Source organism: Giraffa tippelskirchi, chromosome 5, assembly GCF_054371585.1.
Source record: "Giraffa tippelskirchi isolate mGirTip1 chromosome 5, T2T-mGirTip1v1.2.pri, whole genome shotgun sequence".
Taxonomy (NCBI): domain Eukaryota; kingdom Metazoa; phylum Chordata; class Mammalia; order Artiodactyla; family Giraffidae; genus Giraffa; species Giraffa tippelskirchi.
This window is the reverse complement of record NC_137279.1, coordinates 33,996,888-34,015,288: the sequence shown is the minus strand read 5'-3', so window position 1 is coordinate 34,015,288 and position 18,401 is coordinate 33,996,888. Positions and strand designations below refer to the sequence as shown.

The following is an 18,401-nucleotide window of genomic DNA, read 5'->3' as shown; positions in this document are numbered from 1 at the left end:
CTAAAGGAAATCAGTCCTGAATATTCATTGGAAGGACTGATGCTGAAGCTGAAGCTCCAATACTTTGGCCACCTGATGTGAAGAGCCAACTCATTGGAAAAGACCCTGATGCTGGGAAAGATTGAGGGGAGGAGGAGAAGGGGATGACAGAGGATGAGAAGGTTGGACGGCATCACGGACTCAATGGATGAGTTTGAGTAAGCTCTGGGAGTTGATGATGGACAGAGCAGCCTGGCGTGCTGCAGTCCATGGGGTCACAAAGAGTCAGACACAATTGAGTGACCGAATAACAACTCTACACAGAATATCTAGGACAGACCGTGTCTCCCATGGTTACTCCAGCCCCAGGATTGGGCTTGGCACACTGTAGGCGCAGCACGGCTGATAGTTGCTGATAGAGCTGGACCTGCCCTCAGGTCTCAGCTGAAGCCTCAGCGGCCCCCACCCCTCATGAGGTCTCTCCTGTTCCCCCTCCTCACATCCTGTTTACATCATCACAGAGCTATCAAAACAAGCAGCTCATCAAAACAAGCAGTTGTTATTTGCATTTCTAGTAATGAACATCCACCTTGCCTTCTGGTTCAGGGGTCAATCTGCAAACTGCAGCCTGAGGGCCCAGCTCCGCTGCTGCCTGGTTTGGTGAAGGGGGTTTTGCTGCATGGCAGTCCTGATGGCTGGCTGTGGGCACTTCTGTGCAGCCTGGTCAGAGCTGAGCAGTTGTGATGGAAGCTTGACAGCCCACACACCTTAAGTACTTACCACCTGGCCTGGCCTTTTCAAAAAGTTCACTGATGTCCATACTGTGCCCAGGAGGAAAGAGAGGAAAGGAAGGACAACCAATGATGAGGCTGCCCAGCAACACACATTCTCTGTTGGGCAGTTTTACTTAGTAGCTCAGCCCTCTGCTGTCAGAAGTTCACTTCCATTTCATCAGTCCCTTATAAATGATTCCACCAACACAAAAGTCAAGGCAATTGACACGTGTTCTGAAGTCCAGTTGTTGTCCTGCTTCAGGTGTAGACAGATCTTGGGTCAAGCCTCGTCCTTAGCTTCCTCTCTCTTATTCTGGAGCCATGCTAGGGCCAGTCCTCCTGAGTACCTGGCAGACAGAACCGCAGCAGGCAGGGCAGGTCCCAGAACAGAATCTCACTGGCTGACGGGTCTCACCTGGGCTGCGTGGTCAGGTGTGTTGGGCTCTGACTGGATGGGCTCATGCCCTGGCATTCAACTCACCCACCCCACCTAGGGACCTGGGCAGCTGAAAAGAGCTGAGTACTGTTCCCTGAGGAGGGGAAAACGGGCGAGGCCAGCCTTGAGAGGTTCTCAACTCCCATCTCAGGACTTTTTCTGCAATGGGAGATGAGGAACTGACTTACAAAAATTCACCAGTAAGCCAACTGCGTTGGTATTTTTAATAGCACATTAGGGATACAGTTCATGAATAGGAGAGAAGTCACAAGCCTCTTTCATCTTTATGTGTTTTCACCTTGCTGTGTGAACCATGTCCCCTGTTCAGTTATTTCAGCAGCTAGATCAATAGTTACGAGCTACTGGTTTTGCTGATGGTTCAGATGGTCAAGAACCTGCCTGCAATGGAGGAGACCAGAGTTCGATCCCTGGGTCAGGAAGATCCCCTGGAGGAGGGCACGGCAACCCACTCCAATATTCTTGCCTGGAGAATCCCATGGGCAGAGGAGCCAGGTTGGCTACAGTCCATGAAGCTGCAAAAAGTTGGACATGACTGAACAATAGTTATGAGCTGCAGACGAAGCTAATACCACTTGGTTTCACACAAGAAAACAGAGACCAGACAGAAAAGAAGGAACAGTCGGTAGTTTGCTAAATGCCCTATTTATTCTGCAATCAAGGTTCAGAAATGCGGGTATACAACTGGAATCACTGCATAGCTGTCATGTCAGAGCCACAAATGGACAGGGAGGGAGTGAGGAAGACGGCTTCTCTGCACAGTGACCGCCCCCCTTTTTAAAGTGAACACAATGAAGCTGGATTACAAATGGCCCGTCTCTCTGGCCCATCGTCAAGCCTCTCCACTTCAGTCTTTAAGAACCAGCGGTGCCTTCACTTGGTCGGCCACCTCCTTGCCGACTAGCGCCTCAACGATCTGCAGAGCAAACTCAAAGCTGGTTCCTGGCCCCCGGCTGGTGAGGATCAGGCCGTCCTTCTCCACACGGTTCTCAGAGTAGCTGTAATGACCTGGGAAATAAAAACAAAGAAGCGTTACGTCCTCATGGGCTATGCAGGACAGCCATGAACACCACTCGGCACTTCCATTCCCTTACCGCACACTACTGTCTCACAAAAACGAAAACACAAATGAGCCAAAGTTTTAAAAAAAGCCAAAGCTCACAACACCAACACTGTAGCCAGTCACTCATAACTCCATTAGGCACCCCCAGCTCTCAGAGCACAGCACGACAGAAAGGGAGAGGGTTTCTCTGAATCCCCTTTCCTGCCTAAACACAAACTGTCCAAAAGGAATTCAGCTATCAGAAATCTCCTCCCAGAAGTTCTATCAATCAGAAGAGAAAACCAGGAGCTGATACTACACCCAGACAAACCTTGTTACAAACTATCATTCCTCCCATCTACTCTTCAAAGGGCCCCTTCATCTTTGGGAAAACCCAATTACCTTCCCCTGAGAGGCCTGTCTCCCCTTTCCCTATTAAGATGGAATTTAAGCCAGAATTCTAAACCATCTCAGGGAGTTACTCATTTTCCCCTGGGGCTCTTCCAGGTAAACATGAGTTACAGTGCTCAGTTGCTGAGCTGTGTCTGACTCTGCGACCCCATGGCCTGTAGCCTGCCAGGCCTCTGCTGTAGCCTCCACAGCCCCCAATGAGGTCTCCTGCATTAGCAGGCGGATTCTTTACCACCAGCGCCACACATAAGGTATACATGTTAATAAACTTTGTGCTTCTCCAGTCAACCTGTCTTCTGTAACAAGCGTCTCAATGAAGAACTCAGAAGGATATAAGGGAAAATTATTTTTCCTTCCCTACAAAATGCTGGGGGAAGGGGGACGTAGGGAACCAGTGCTGAAGGCAGAAATGACCTGTACTATACAGACCCCGTGGGGGATGCACACTTTCTGCTGCCTCCAAAGCAAACAAGCAGAAACCACGCACAGCGCGCCACGGATGGGAAGACAAAGACGCCAGTGGGGAGAAACCTACTTTCTCGTCAGGCATTGCCTGCTTTCTGAGGCCACAGCTGTCTGTATCTTCGCAAATGTAGTAAGGAACAGGCTGCTCCTATATTCGCATGAAGTAAACACTACCACCTCCGAGGAGATCTGAGGGCTCAAAGCTGGGATTCCCTGAACCATCCCCGCCCTCACATTCCACATCAGACGGTCACCAAATCCTCCCACTGCACAAGCACCAGGCCCGAACTCCTCACATGCGGCAGCACCCCACATGGCCTGGCCCCCTGACCCTGCAGCTGCCCCCAGGGCCCACTCTCCCGCCTGAAGCTTGCAGCTCAGATACAGAGGACACTGTGGTCCTGCCAGCCCTGGAGGAGCTGCCCAGGCTCCTCTCAGCAACTCACTCCTTTGGATTCAGCATGGACTCCTCTCTCACCAGGCCCCCCAGGTCATTCTATCACACACCCTCCCGGCACCCAGGAGACCATCTGGCTCCTGTTTACCTCTGGTCTGTGAAACGCTGAGCCCTCACCTACCCATCCAGTCTAGAATGCTAATGGCACCAGGGAGGTGCTCCCAAGTGTCAGGTGAAGGAAAGATCCAATGAACACTCCCTGCCTGCTGCCCCAATGCAGGACCTCTGCATGCAGTCCCCGTTCCTCCTGCCTTTTCCTCCACTCTCAGCGCCACCAAACAGGGCACATTCCACAGTGCAAACCAGAGCACACCCAGGTGCCCCCCATGAGAAGCCTTCGCCACTTTCTCTGGCACCTCGAAGTGACCCTCAACTCCACATCACGGTACACACGCCCTGAGGCCCAGCCTACGCACAAAGACGGGGCAGAAAGAAGCAGAAGGGAGACAAAGAGGAACCCACTGGGAGTAAACAGTGACCTGGACAGGACAGAGGCCATGGTGAGGACACGGGGGTCTGAGGTATGTTTTGGAGATAAAATGCCAAGACCTCAGGGAGGGACTAGACATGGGGAGACACCAATGAGGACTCCCAGCCACCTGGCTGCATGGTGACACTGCTCAATGACATAGGACATGAAGGACAAATAGATTCAGGGTCGGGGTCAAAAGCCCACAAGGGTCCTCTGTGCAATCCTGCCACATCTGGTCCCTGCAGGCACAGTTGGGCCTGCAGCACTACACGACCTCTGCCCCCTCCCCCTCTGAGGAGCCCCGAGAATATGGCTTGATCTTTTCCCCTTTTCTGTCCCCAGAGCCCAAAGAAGAGCTCAGGAAATGTTTGTTTGATGCTCACACAGAACAGCGCGCCTGAGCAAGATGCTCCTGCTGCACCAGCAAGCTTTAGAGACCATGTCCCGACGTGTCCGTCCTTTCCCAGGGAGGAACACCACTGCCCTGCTTCAGGGCTTCCTCTCCTCATTACAAATCAAGTCACCCAGTGAAACAACTGACAGTCCATTAGCGCTCTCCCAGTTACCGTTCTACAGAAGAAAAGGGGATCCCTGGTCTGCAGGGGAGAGGTTTCCTAAGCTAACCTCATTTACTGTTGGCTAGAGGTCATCCCAAGTGCTGAAGTAGAGAACCCGGAGCTGAGATGGACACCGAGACACAGACAGTGAAGGCACGGCTCTGAATGATTCAGGTAACAACCTCTTTGTGGGTAAAATACTACAAATACAGCTTACACTGGTTAAAAATGTTTAAAAATTCCGGTTCTTCTCAAAAATCTCAGCCAGGAACAGCTCAAGGTCTGCTTACAGACCACCTCCACCTAGCGGCGAAGACGGAGAAAAACGACACCTGGGCACCAGTCCATTCCTGGTCAACCTGCAGGTGTTCATTCCTTTTTAACTTTAAGCAAACACCCCAGAGCCTCTCTCAAAGCCGAGATGAAGCAACAGGGGAGGCTAGGAGCCACAGGACAGTAACCAACAGCTGCTTTCACCTGCACACCCTCACCTTCGTGGTCTGGGAGCCCCAGAGACGCAGCAGCCCAGATGGCCCTAGATCATTACTATCCAGCCCTTCCAGGAAAAGCCACTGGCCCCTGAGCACATCAGCTCAGGTATCAGTCTGCCAGATTCAAACCTCACTCTGCTCTTTAGCAGCTGTCCGACCTCCCCGTTTTTCTCTTCTGTAAAATGGGCATGATGCCAACCCAACAAGTTGAGCCCTGGTGATAGCAGTCTGACCGCTCTGCATCCCCAGCTCTCAGCCCAGAGCCAGGCAGAGCCAGGCACTGACTGGTGGGTCCTTTGACACAGCTTCAGTGACCCACAGATGTCCAGGTGTGTCACATACACTGACTCACAGAGCCCGTCAACAGCCCCAAGAGGCAGGGGCTACCTACGGTCCTCCTCAGGTGACAGATGGGAAAACTGAGGCCCAGCGAGGTTACAGGACCAGCCCTCGGGGGCAGGGAGGGGTGGGGCTGGAGCCACATGGGAGTCACCTGCTCCGGAGTCCCTGCTCGTCCCTGGGAGCCGGCATCCAGCCGCTCAGTAAACCACACAAACGAGAACCGAACAAAACTCTGAAGTCACTCCTTCTTTATTTTAAAGCTGACAAATGGAAACACTCCGTCCTTCAGATTGGATTGCTTACGTGAGCAAAAAATGTCACACTGCTTTTAATTTGAAGTTCACGATGAGGACAAGCAGAAGGGCCTCCTCACCCAGGAAGTGATTACAGCTCCACTTCTCAGAATGCAGACACTGCAAATGTTTTTTTCTTACAAGAGGCCTGCTGACTGAACCCAACGCCTGGTGACCTCAGTGTGTGTGGGCCTTATGTGGACAGACACAGGGCCCCAGTTCCGGACCGACTCAGGCAAGCGGCCTGTTTCCTCGTCGGTGAAGCCCATACGTGCCTTACTGGGTGCCTGGGCTGCCAGGCTCGAGATAACACATGTGAACATGCCCTGTAAGTGCCCAAGAGTCAACAATCTCATATTCTTCTGTTTCTGATCAGCCTCGTCTTCCTGAGGTGTTACGAGGAAAGAGCGACAAAGATACACAAGCAGATAACAGGGAACATGTTCCACTCGCTTCTTCCTTCTCAACTCGTTACTGCTAAAGGAAGCCTGATTCTGCTTTTTCTGTTCCTCCAAAACCCCACCATTAGCTCAAACTAAACGAAACCCCTACATTAAAAAATTCCCGAAGTCAGAGCCTTAAAAAAACAAAAAAAATCAATAAAAATCAATTTTCACATAGATGGTTTTATTGACAATTTAGTATCTATCAACTAAAATAAAACTATAGATTTTTCAAAGAAACATCAATACCACCTTGGATCAAATCTAAGAATATGCAGAATGTCCAACACCAAAAGTGAACCCTAAGGTAAACTATGGACTTTGGGTGGTGATGACGTGTCAGTGCGGGTTCATCGATTGTTACAAAGGTACCTTCGTGGGGGAAAGGAAGCAGATGGGGAGGGAGGTGGGGATGGGGGCACAGAGGGTTTATGGAAACTGTACTCTTTGCTTAATTTTGCTGTGAACCTAACACTCCTTTAAAAAATAAGGTCTGTTGTTTTACAAGGCAGTAAAATGAAAAATGCATCACTTTACTTTGCTATGAAAGGATGAATGAAGAAAGAACATGAATTGCCCTACTTTTAGTTCAGAGTAAGTCCAGAGCAGAACTGATATGGCGAGAAAATGTATCAGTGGCACAGCTATTTTCAAATCTGCTCTTGATATTATCAGTCTTTTGATGTAGCCATTGGCTGCTGGTTAGTGGGTGTTTTAGATGGAGCTGGTCACCCAGTCTCCCCACTGGTTGAACACCAGCTGAGCCACTTATGGTTTCCAAGTGGGAATTTCTGATTCCCTTGCACGTATCCACACCAGTGTGAGGTCCCTTTCTCTATACAGGTTTTGGTCTCTGCTCCCTTCGATATGCACGCCAGGCACAGGTGGCAGAGGAAGACACTGCCTGGCTGGTGCTCTGAACCACACGCCGAGAAGCACTGTTTCTGAGGCAGCAGCCATCATGACACAGCTGCACATCCAGGAGCACAGTGACCCTGCTGTGCTGCTAACTATACACTGCCTCATACTTTGAAATTTGATGCATTTTTAAACTTGGTGCATGTGTTGTCTGCAAGCTATTAACTCCTGGAGGGCAGAGACAATGACATGCATTTTTAAAAACATAACCTCCAAGTACCAAGTGACATCAGAGAAATGATAAGTTAGGGGAGAAGAAAGGTATAATGTTAGGTTTGAAAAGCAAGCTGCAGAACATATTTACTAGTTCTCATTTGAGTAAAAACATTAAACTACAAAGGATAATGAGTTATGTGCAGAGATCTAGAGTTACACAGGAAACCTAACAGAAGTTACCTCTGAAAAGTAGATAGGGGGTAGGGAAGTCAGAGAGAAGGGAATCATTTACTTTTACTTCATTCCTTTCTGTACTGTTTTTTTTTTTTTTTACCATGAATAGAAAATTGTTTTTATAAAAATAAATGTATGAGAGTTAAATGTCTGGCTGATATTAATATTTACAAAAGAACCTGTCAATGAAGGAGCAGGCCTCCTCTGCAGGAAAGGAGCAATGTCCATTTTACTCTGGACTGTGGGCAAAAGGGCACCCTCTGAAATTGCCACCAAGGTTTAAATTTTATCCTCAGACTGCTGGCAAAGTATTTAGTAAACTAGTTAAACTGGCATTTTGCAACCACTTCAATCTGTGACCATGAGGAACCCGGATGGCCTTTGGCTCAGCCCCTGTACCCCGTTAGGCAACCTACACACAGAAACCCAACCCGTTAGCCAGTCTTTCTCATTAAAACACTTGCAAAGAAAGTGAGGAACACATCACACCCCAACCCACAGAGAACCCCTATGTACAAAATATGTTTTCCAAGTGGGAGACAATGCTACAGCACAGCCTTCTGAGTAGGTCTTTCTGCACATTAGAATATAAGCACGTACTTACTTCCGCTCATCATTTTGTCTTTAGCAAGTGGGTGTGTTGTAACTTTGCTTCCAAAACCTATTTCATGAGCCAGCAGAGCTGTAGGACCTAAAAAGATGAATAAAGAGATATAAGTGTGTGCACAGAAAAACCCATGTTTTAAAAACCAGAGCAACAAGAGCATTCTTTGAATCAGGGGGCTCTTACCTAAAAATATACTTATGATTCTGAAACTAAACACTTACTAGTATGAGAGGTAAAGTATGTTTATAATCAACCATCTGCAGAACACATGTGGCAAAAATGTACAAACTCAAAACACTTCAATAAACACTTAATCAGAAAGATTTACCTTTACACCTGAGGAGCAAACAGATAAACAAACCATACCCCCTCAAGGAACAGGCTGCAAGTGTAACAGGGGTACAAAGAATGGGAGACCACCAAGGGTTAAATGTCTTGCCTCTTTGCAAATGGAAGACTTTGTTATACATTAAACGCAACCAGCATGCTCTGAACCTCTGGGCTTGACTGCTATTTCATGGACTAATTTTACTTTTCTACTTGAAAATGAAATATCAGCACTTGCCTATCTACCCAGATATAACAGGTGGCATATATTAAATGAATATATTAAATTGAATGGGACATTTTCCCAGCCCCACAGGAGACACCCATGAAATGCCTATATGGCTGAGACACAGAGGTGCTGGCGTTTCTTTCTTACAACCACGCACTGAAGAGAAGAGTACAGCACAAATGCCCGCTGTGGTCTCTTAAACATGCCTGATGTTGCCTCCCTCCTTACTTGTATTCTGTATACAAGAGCTGTGTTCGGAAGCAAATTTTAAAAGTCTGTCATAATTATCACTCAATTTTATTTGAATGGATTCATTATCTTTCTTATTTTGTAAGATTTTAAGAAACAATCATTTCCTCCAGTACATTTTAGAGCAAATTTCAAGAGATGATGGATCATACTTGAGGACAGTGGTCATACAGTGAGTCAAGAATTTTTAGGCTGCTCCCTCCAGGTGATAAAATTGTTGCCCATAATGATGTTAATGAATGTATGGTAAACTCAAAATTATGGCTTTCTGGGGCATGAGAGTCCTAGTTGGGGGCTTCCCTGGTGGCTCAGGGTAAGGACTCCACCTGCCACTGCAGGAGGCACAGGTTCGATCCCTGGCCTGGGAAGATCCCACATGCCACAGAGCAGCTGAGTCAGGGTGCAACTACTGAGCCTGTGCTCTAGAGCCCAAGAACCACAACTACTGAAGCCCAGGGCCTGTGCTCCACAACAAGAGAAGCCACAGCAGTAAGAAGCCTGTGCACCACAACCAAGAGTAGTCCCTGCTCTCAACTAGAGAAAAGGTTGTACGGCAATGAAGACCGAGCACATAGTCAAAAATAGATAAATAAAATTACATATATATATATAAAAGAACCCTAGTTGGAAAACTAAGAGATATTTACAGTAACTATTTCTATTATTTGAAATTCCAATGGATGAAACGTGACCGAGTCTGCAGTAGGGGTCCAGCTCTGAGCTGGGAACAGAGGGCACAGTGGACAGAATCACCTTGGGAGGACGAGAGGAGAAAGCCACAGCGCCACCATGTGGTGGTTTATGGAAAGGGTCCTAGCCTCTCCAGGTGTCCCAGAGCTTGAGCCTGTACCTGGAGCCCAGCACCTGCCAACTGGCTTCCATACCCCTCACGCCTCTCCCCTCCCCCGCAATCTCATTTTATTTTCTACAGAAAGCCTCCCTTCCAGGTTCTTTCTCTCGCTCTCACTCAGTATTAGGGGTTAAGTTAACATTCCTTCAGTTCAGTAAACTGTTCCCAATCCCTAAGTGTAACATCTAAGCCTCCTCTTGTTCTCATCTGCTGATTGAAACATCTGAATCTCTGCCACTGCTCGTTCCAATCTCTCCTCAACACAAGATCACGCTTCTCCGGTCTTCTGCAGCACCCAGCACAGCAGTGCAGGACATTCAACCAGACGACATGTTACCAGTGCCTTTTACTTTACAGCGTGCATGTAAATGATAAGGGCTGCACGTCTTAACAGCCTGGGAGTCAATCCTGCCTCAGCACAACACTGGGAACCGGAAGCAGCTCATGATTCTGCTACCTTAGTGACACAAAATGACAAACTGACATGTTTTTTTTTTTACTTTCAGCAGTTCTAAGGGGACAAACCCAATGCAAACCCTTCCTTTCTTTCTTTGGTCAAAGCACTAAGCACCAAGAATGTGGCCAAGGGGAGGGGTCAGCACATGGGGTGGGGTGGGGTGAGGGTGGACTGGACTAAGTTTTTATACAACTAATAGCACCTATGTCTTCCTCCTTCTTAGTATCTTCTGCTTCTGTTAGGTCCATACCATTTTTGTCCTTTATTATGCCCATCTTTGCATGAAATGTTCCCTTGGTATTGCTAGTTTTCTTGAAGAGCTCTCTAGAAGAAAAGCTATGACCAACCTAGACAGCATATTAAAAAGCACAGACATTACTTTGCTGACAAAGGTCCATCTCGTCAAAGCTATGGTTTTTCCAGTAGTCATGTATGGATGTGAGAGTTGGACCATAAAGCAAGCTGAGTGCTGAAGAATGGATGCTTTTGAACTGTGATGTTAGAGAAGACTCTTCAGAGTCCCTTGGACAGCAAACCAGTCAATCCTAAAGGAAATCAGTCCTGAATATTCATTGGAAGGACTGATGCTGAAGGTGAAACTCCAATACTTTGTGGTCACCTGATGCAAAGAACTGACTCAATGGAAAAGACCCCAATGCTGGGAAAGACTGAAGGCAGAAGGGGACGACAGAGGATGAGATGGTTGGATGGCATCATCGACTCAATGGACATGAGTGAGTTGGAGCAAGCTCTGGGATCTGGTGATGAACAGGGAAGCCTGGCGTGCTAGAGTCCATGGGGTCGCAAAGAATTGGACATGACCGAGTGACTGAACTAACTAACGTCTTCCTCCTTAAGGAGCAGTGCAGCTGCTTGGGCTGCAGTGTCCTTTAGCAGAGAAATCCTTAAGCCCCAAGGGGAGGTCAGAGGTCAGTACTGACTGGAACCAGAAGATGGGGACTGCCAGGTGGATGCCCCTCATACTGACTGGAACCAGAAGATGGGGACTGCCAGGTGGATGCCCCTCAGCCCTTCCTGGTCTCTTATTCGGGGGTTCTCAAACACTCAAGTCTTAGGGTCCCTTCAGCTATTAGTGTGAATTACATTTATCAGTAACTGCCATGGCAGAAATTAAAACTTGAAAGGTTTACAAGCTAAGAAGACTCAGCACGCAAGCCATGCCTGAATGATGCCATCATCGTTCTCTGACGTAATTCCTGTGAGAATTAAAAGCAAAAAGGCAAATAATGTGTGAGCAGTATCTGCTCTGCCCTTACAAACCCTCTGGAAAGACTGTGAGAACCACTGCTCTAAGGCACAGTCCCCAGACCCCCAGTCTATGACTATAATCTCTTTTAAAAAGTCTACCATATTGAACAAAATACGTGTCATTTTGTCTAACCATCCATTCATTTGCTTATCTGCTCTCTTGATAAAACATTTAATGAAGACCTATGAATAAGGAAGGCACCTGCCAAAATTATACTATGAAAAAAATGGAAGATGGCAGAATATCATCTCATATTAGAGCAAAAAGAATGGACTTTAAAATGGTATCAAAAACCAAAGGACTGACATTACTAAGTTTCAAAGATGTGAGGACCCCTGCAAGGCACCACCACCCTTACTCTAAATCATGTGGCAGAGAATATACAGTACCTCAGACTTGGAGCTCAACACTGAGGATCAGGCGGGAAGCCCCCAGGGCAAGCTTAGGGCAGATCTGTGATTGTTAATGCTGGCCTGATTCTTGCTGACTCTGTGCTGGCAGAAGTCCTCTCTGGCACTGGGACTGGCTCTAACAACTGTTTACTGAATTCCAGAGGGGCCTTGCTTTCCTCCAGGTCCATCAAACACAGAAAACAATAGCTTCCACAGAATGTATACCAAAGGCAGGGAGAGGCAGCAAACGGAGTAACTATAGTCACTTCTGACATGATACCAACCTCACGCCCCCAACTAAACACACCGATACGGAAACCCTTCAGTACTGGGAACACAATCTCGTACTCAAAGACAACCCTGTCATGTGTTTTTTGAAGCAAGCCGAAGACACACTTGGACAGGGGCCGGCCTGAGGTTACCTGCACAGATGGCAGCAATGAGGCCCTTCCTCTTCTCTTGTTCCTTCAGTATCTCCTTCACGGCAGCGGACTAGTCAAGAGAACCAAAGTACATCAAGTTGTCATTAAGCCACAGCCAATCTCGGCTAGAAATTTCGGTAGAATCTGGTTTTAGCTTAAACCACAAGATCTTCCATCTGACTGTTTTTCAACAATACTGCTAAATCATCTATATGAAAACTACCAAATTCATAGTGTTTCTACAGGCTTAAATCCAACCACAATGTTTATATAGAAAAGGGTACCCTCTCCTTAAAGATGTTCAAAGATAAGATGAGAAAAGCTATTTCCCTTGGGCATGCTAACCTTTGCCATCTTGTACTCTAGGGATACAGTAAAAAGAGGAAAGGTGCTGTTTGGGGTTGTTGTTGTTTTTTTTCAGACAGCAAAGTGAGGAGAGCGTCCTAAGGTCCCAAATGTCTGACTTGACCTGGTTCATGAGTTTCTGTCTCATGAAGTCCCTGCCCCTCTCACCTTCTTCTCTCTTCCCTCCTGCAGGCTGATGCTTCACATAACAGAATGAAGAAGCAGTGGCTTCCTTTACATCATTTTTCATTCAAGCTGGCAGCTCTAGGCCCCTGCAATCTCCCTCACTCCAATGGCTGAGTAGATAGGCAACCTCTTACCTTTCAATGCATAACCCTTCACAAGCACAAAATAAATCATTCTATTGCTGTTAAGGGGGAAAAAAAGTAATCTTACATTCGGACTCTATTCACACAATCTATTCACAACTGTTCCACCAATTCCGCTTACTTCTACAGTAAATGTTATGTAGAAATGACTTTTTTAAAATTAAGCTAGAACATCGTTTTGTTCTTTTCCTATTCTATTCACAGCCTCCTTCCTGAAATATTTTAATAACAAAAACAACAGAATACAAGATGTTGAAATACTCTCTTTAAACACTTTACCTCGGATAAATTCTGTGCACCCAGATTACCTCCTGGCAGAACCACCACATCGTAAGGTCCCTATAACAGTTTAAAAAATAAGAAAAGAAAGTGAAAATGTTTTATTTGAAATGTGCATTAAACGGTAACACATTCATATGTTAAATATGGTCACAGCAAAAATACTGTTCATACAGAAAGTTAAATAAAGCAAGGTGTTTCTCTACAATGGAATATTATAACTAGCCAACCATGCAGAAAACCTCCATATATTAGTAACACGAAATGATGTCTGTGCTGCAGAATTGCAGGTGTAGCATGATCTCATTCTTGTAAAAAGAATAAACGTATGTGAATGCAGATGTGTGTGTATGCACACACACACCCACACCCACATACATGGGTACAGTATAGATACTCATGGACAAAGGAAACTGCCAAATGATGCAGGGAGCAAGGAAGGGAAGAAGGAGAAAGGGACATTAACAATAACATGTGACTTTGTGTTTGTCTACACTGTATGGGTTATTTTTCAACAAGAATGTACACAGTAATAAATTAAAAAAAAACCAAACTCTAAAAGGCACAAAAGACTGTTTTAACCTTAAGTAAAATGGAACTTGGGGTATAAAAAAAGACACAATATTTTAGTATCTCAGATACCAAAACACCCTAGAAATCTAATGATTTCAAACTTACCTAAATTACGAAATAAAAATTGATTTAATATAGTGTCTTAAAATGTTAAAAAAGCTTTTAAAAAAATTTAGTCACTAAGCAAACGATAAAATGAAAATCTAGTACATTTTTACTCCAACATATACTATTTACTTTTAAAGACTATGAAATGTCCTATGCTGTTTCAAAGCCAAGCAAAACTTAAGATCTGTGAAGTATGAAAATTTCTTTCACTCCATTTAGAAACTAAACAATAAACAGACACAAAATGTAACCACTATTCTAGAACACCCAGACCCTACAGGACAAAAAAGAACAGGGAAGAAACACTTACTGCTACTCTCTCATTTTTAACTTGCTATTTATAGAGATTTAACAACTTCTACAAAATATCAACATTATACTTCACAATCTAGCACTGAGATTTGTGAATTTATCGGAGAGGGATACATTTTTCTATGCTTCTGAGGCGAGCTCGGCATGGGGAATTCTACTCCCAGGCTCCTCACAGCACAGAAAAGCTGTCATGGGTGGTGATCTGCCCCATCCCTGCTCTAAGAGGGTGTGCCCCACACTTCTGTCACACTGGCCCCTGAAGCCTGAGCCCCGTGAAAGTGCAGGCTCAAGTGTCTGATATGCGTGGGCAGGCGTGCTTCTGAGGAAAGGGACCACAGCTCTTGACAGATTCCCAAAAGTGTTGGTCCCCCTCAAAAGGAAGAACCTCAATTCTGAAGATACTGAAAAAGTGACACAATTTAAGGAGAACTCACTCCTCCTTTAATCCAACCACGAATCAAGTATGAGTTGTTCCGTGTAAAATGAATCACACAACCCCACATCTGTGTCACTGATAAAGGAAAGATAAGAAGCAGCTTTTGAATAAAGGGTAAGAAATGAATGGGAAATGTGCAGGTGACTCTCATAATAAGTAATGTAGTTACAGAAAGAGGCAAGGCTGCCTGTAGGAGCCAGAACACTAATGATGGTGTCCCGCCCATCCACCCACACCAAGCACATGGGGTATCAGGGACCTGCCAGGTTCTGAGGATACAGAGTGTTTAAAGGCAAAGTTCTCCACTCCCTAGGGCTTAATTTAGTGCTGAAGAAGTACAAGCAAAGTAACTTTCTTAAAATAAGTCTGTGCTAATGACAGTTTTAGATGTAGTTAAGAGAGAGTTCAAGAAACTGATAAAAGAAGTGGTAAGAAGGAACGATTCCAAGTCTAGAGAACAAACCTCTTTTTTTGCATCTTCCAGACTGGCATCAGGACAAATGACAACATCTCGGCTACACTGTACCGGGTCTTTTCCAGCCAGACCTGCAACGGTGACCTTAATCTAAGAGGAAGACGTCATCATGATATTTAAGAACACTGAAACATAAATTTAGAGTAACATTTTCACAGCTGGCCTGTGTTTTAAAATAACCTGGCAGGAAATACTGCAACAAAACCATGCTGACTTTAGGCTATTAAGTTGGCTAAATATATTTAACCACTAGGTCTGTCCCAGTCTGTTTGACAGAATGAATTAAAGATGCTGTTCCAGGACCCCATCTGCTTAGCCTCCTTTCTTCCACAAGTGTTCTTGTCTGCATGATAAATCATATGATCATCCTATCAATAAAACACCTTGCAAAGTTGCTGTTGCCATTTAACCCTCCTGGTATTTTCATAGGGTAGAAATGCAAGTTAAGATAATGAAATACTACTCCACTGCCCTGCAAAAATTCACATAGCTGGCAATACTGGGAACAATAGGAATTTTCCTCACTGCTGGTGGGCCCAAATATTAGTACTTTGGAGACTTGTTTGACAAAATCTAGTAATGTCATCTATGCAAGTAGCAATTCCTTTTAGGCTCAGAGCCTAGAAAAACTTTCATATCCTTAAACAAGAAAAACCTGCACAAGAATATTATAAATGTTCAGCTATAAGATAAATAAGCATTAGAAACTAATGTACAACAGGATAGGTACAGTTAATACTGTTGTATGTAATATGCAAACGTTTTTAAGAGTAATTCCTAAGAGTTCTCATCATAGGAAAAAAATAATTTTCTTCTACATTTTTACTTCTATATTGATACGAGATGACAGACATTCACTAAACTTATTGTGGTCAACATTTCATGATATATTTAAGTATGCTGTACACCTTAAACTTACACAATGCTGTATGTTAATTAGATCTCAATAAAAGCAGGATGACCAAAAAAAAAGAGTATTATACCACTACAATGCTGTAAAACAATGTAATAGAGGAATGGAGACTTGGCATATTCCCATAGACCAATACTAAGCAGCAATTTTAAATAAACTGCATCTATATTCTTTACTACAATGTTGATTACTTCACTTATTTAAATATTTGTTTCACTGATTGCTTCTTCACCTGTTTCTTCAACTGTAACATGACGATGGCAATAACTCATAGGGTGGTTTTAACGTTTTAAAAACTAGTATACATGCTTAGAATGGTATCCACCACTCAGTCAAGGCTACTTAAGCATTCACTATGGTTATGTGGGCATATAAAGGTTTATAATGCAGACATGCAGAGTGAAAACCACAGTCTAATGTTACTTTAGACATGCACGGGCTGGATTCACATCACTGTGAGGAGAGCAGTTATTTCTGGGGCCAGAAAGGGAACTGAATTAGGGAAATAAACAAAGAGAGCTTTGCAATGTGTATTCCTTTAAAGCATTTGTGTCTTCAAGGAACAGGTCTGAAAGAAATATAGTAAAATGTTAACAATATTAAATATGGACAGCAGATAAACAGGTAATTATTACATAGCCTCTGTACTGCTGTGTATGTTTGAAATATTTCAGAAAGTACATTTAACACTACTTTATCCAAAATTACTTATAAGAATCCAAAAATGCTTTCAAACTGAAGAGAGCTAAAAAACTTTGAGGGACTTACTCCAGCTCGTCTCATGACATCTACAGGGATAACCGTCTCCATTTCCTCTGCTCCTTTAGCCAGGATGACCAGAGCTCTTTTTGAAGCCATTTTTATGTCGTATTTATTAAAGACTCAATTAACACAAGATTTTCAAGAAGCTTTCACTGCAACCGTAGCAGACCTAAAAACAAGATTAAGTAATACTTTTAAGCAGAGTAACTAAGTGCCTCCCAGGGAAAAGATTTTGATAGGCAAACACAATAAAACAGCATTTTAGGTTAATATTGACTTAAACAGAATCTCAGTTCCTGTTTTTTGAGATGACATCACAGCAAGATTGCCAACACGTTGGTTACTGTTCAGATTTCATCACGTTTTTAAAAATCTAATTTCTAATATACTGTAAATGAAGCTTTCCAAGACATAATAAGCACATAGGCCTTCCATTTCACACAATTCAGGGAGACGGGATTACAAAGCCGCCTTTTTTCAAGTACTATTTCACAGAGAAAGGACTAAACTTCATGGATAAAAAAAGAAATACTGTCTTTAGCAATTAGCCCCTGTGGTTTTTGGAGGGGATTTCATTTTTTAGTTCCAGTAACTGCACTAAATTTTCGGGGGCGGTTAACAGTGTTACATATTTGAAAACGCTTAAAAAAAAAAAAAAATAACGGGGAAAATGGTAATTCCCCTACGCTACACTCAATCCAGATAGATTCTTCGCACTTAGCTCTCTCGTTGTAAACGACGGCCGCCAAGCCGAGGTCTGAATCGCTTTTAGCCTATTCTTTTTCTGCACTTTGTTTCCCATGCAACACAGATTTTAATAAACGATGTCAACAAACACAGGATTAACTAGCTCCAAGCTAGTGCGATGTTATGCATGCAAATTCTAGAAGCTTCACCGTTGCTACTATGCTGGCGACCGAACGGCGCCCTCTGCGAACCCTGGGAGACCGCCCCCTCCTCAGACGCGGCTAGACACCGGCCGGGTCCGCCCCAGTTCGGGGACCCTCTAGGGGTCCAGCGGGCGGCCCGTGCCCCGACGGCCTGAGCTTGAGCCGCGCTCCCCATGGCCCAGACCTGAACCTCGCCTCTCTTCCCACAGACGGCCAGCCTCAGCCCGTTCCGTCAGCACTTCTGCGCCGGTGATTACTGGGCCGGTACCGCACTAGACCAGGAAGCACGCAAGCGCGCACGCCAGCACGCACGCCAGCACGCACGCGCGCCGTCAGGCTTGGCCTTTCAGCCCCGCACTGCGCAGGCGCGCGCCGCCCTGCCTGGCTCCTCAGCCCCGCAATGCGCAGACTCATGTAGTGCGCCTCACGTGATGCTATATCCGGCCGAACTCACCTCCGGGAACCTGCGGTACCTCCTGTGTTTCTGCGTCTAGATTGCACGGCTAGGCTTGATGCCATTTGGAACAACAAGCCAGAGCGGAATCCTCTATAAACTCACGCATTCTCCTGAAATCGCCCACATCCGAGGGACGGCCCAGCGTGCCCCCAGCGCGCGCTGAATTTAACCCGTTTTTCCTGCCGCAAGCCAGACGTTTTTAGCTGTGCTCCTCTGGAGAGCAGCGTGGGCT

At 45.4% G+C, this 18,401-nt stretch overlaps 1 protein-coding gene across 2 annotated transcripts; it reads right to left on the bottom strand.

The window, feature by feature from the left end:
- Window positions 1-1,835: 1,835 nt before the first annotated feature.
- On the bottom strand, window positions 1,836-17,993 carry PARK7 (Parkinsonism associated deglycase). Of its 2 annotated transcripts, none has more exons than XM_081493861.1 (7): window positions 17,897-17,993; window positions 16,829-16,991; window positions 15,136-15,237; window positions 13,244-13,303; window positions 12,291-12,360; window positions 8,092-8,178; window positions 1,836-2,214 (listed from the first exon to the last, which is right to left on the bottom strand). In XM_081493861.1, exons 2-7 carry the CDS (start codon window positions 16,916-16,918, stop codon window positions 2,054-2,056), a joined length of 570 nt encoding a protein of 189 aa, XP_081349987.1. In that variant the 5' UTR covers window positions 16,919-16,991; window positions 17,897-17,993; the 3' UTR covers window positions 1,836-2,053. The 2 variants fall into 2 exon arrangements, with proteins under 2 accessions (XP_081349987.1, XP_081349988.1); XM_081493862.1 differs by having other exon boundaries at window positions 17,908-17,993.
- Between the last annotated feature and the right edge of the window lie 408 nt (window positions 17,994-18,401).

What these genes read in the sequence shown, in the direction of transcription:
- PARK7 (XM_081493861.1), bottom strand. Translation starts at nt 16,918, where the DNA reads ATGGCTTCAAAAAGAGCTCTGGTCATCCTGGCTAAAGGAGCAGAGGAA. An exon ending in CATTGCTGCCATCTGTGCAG is followed by an intron (nt 8,179 to 12,290) that starts GTAACCTCAGGC and finishes TCATCTTTTTAG; the next exon opens with GTCCTACAGCTCTGCTGGCT. An exon ending in AGACAAAATGATGAGCGGAA is followed by an intron (nt 2,215 to 8,091) that starts GTAAGTACGTGC and finishes TTTATTTCCCAG; the next exon opens with GTCATTACAGCTACTCTGAG.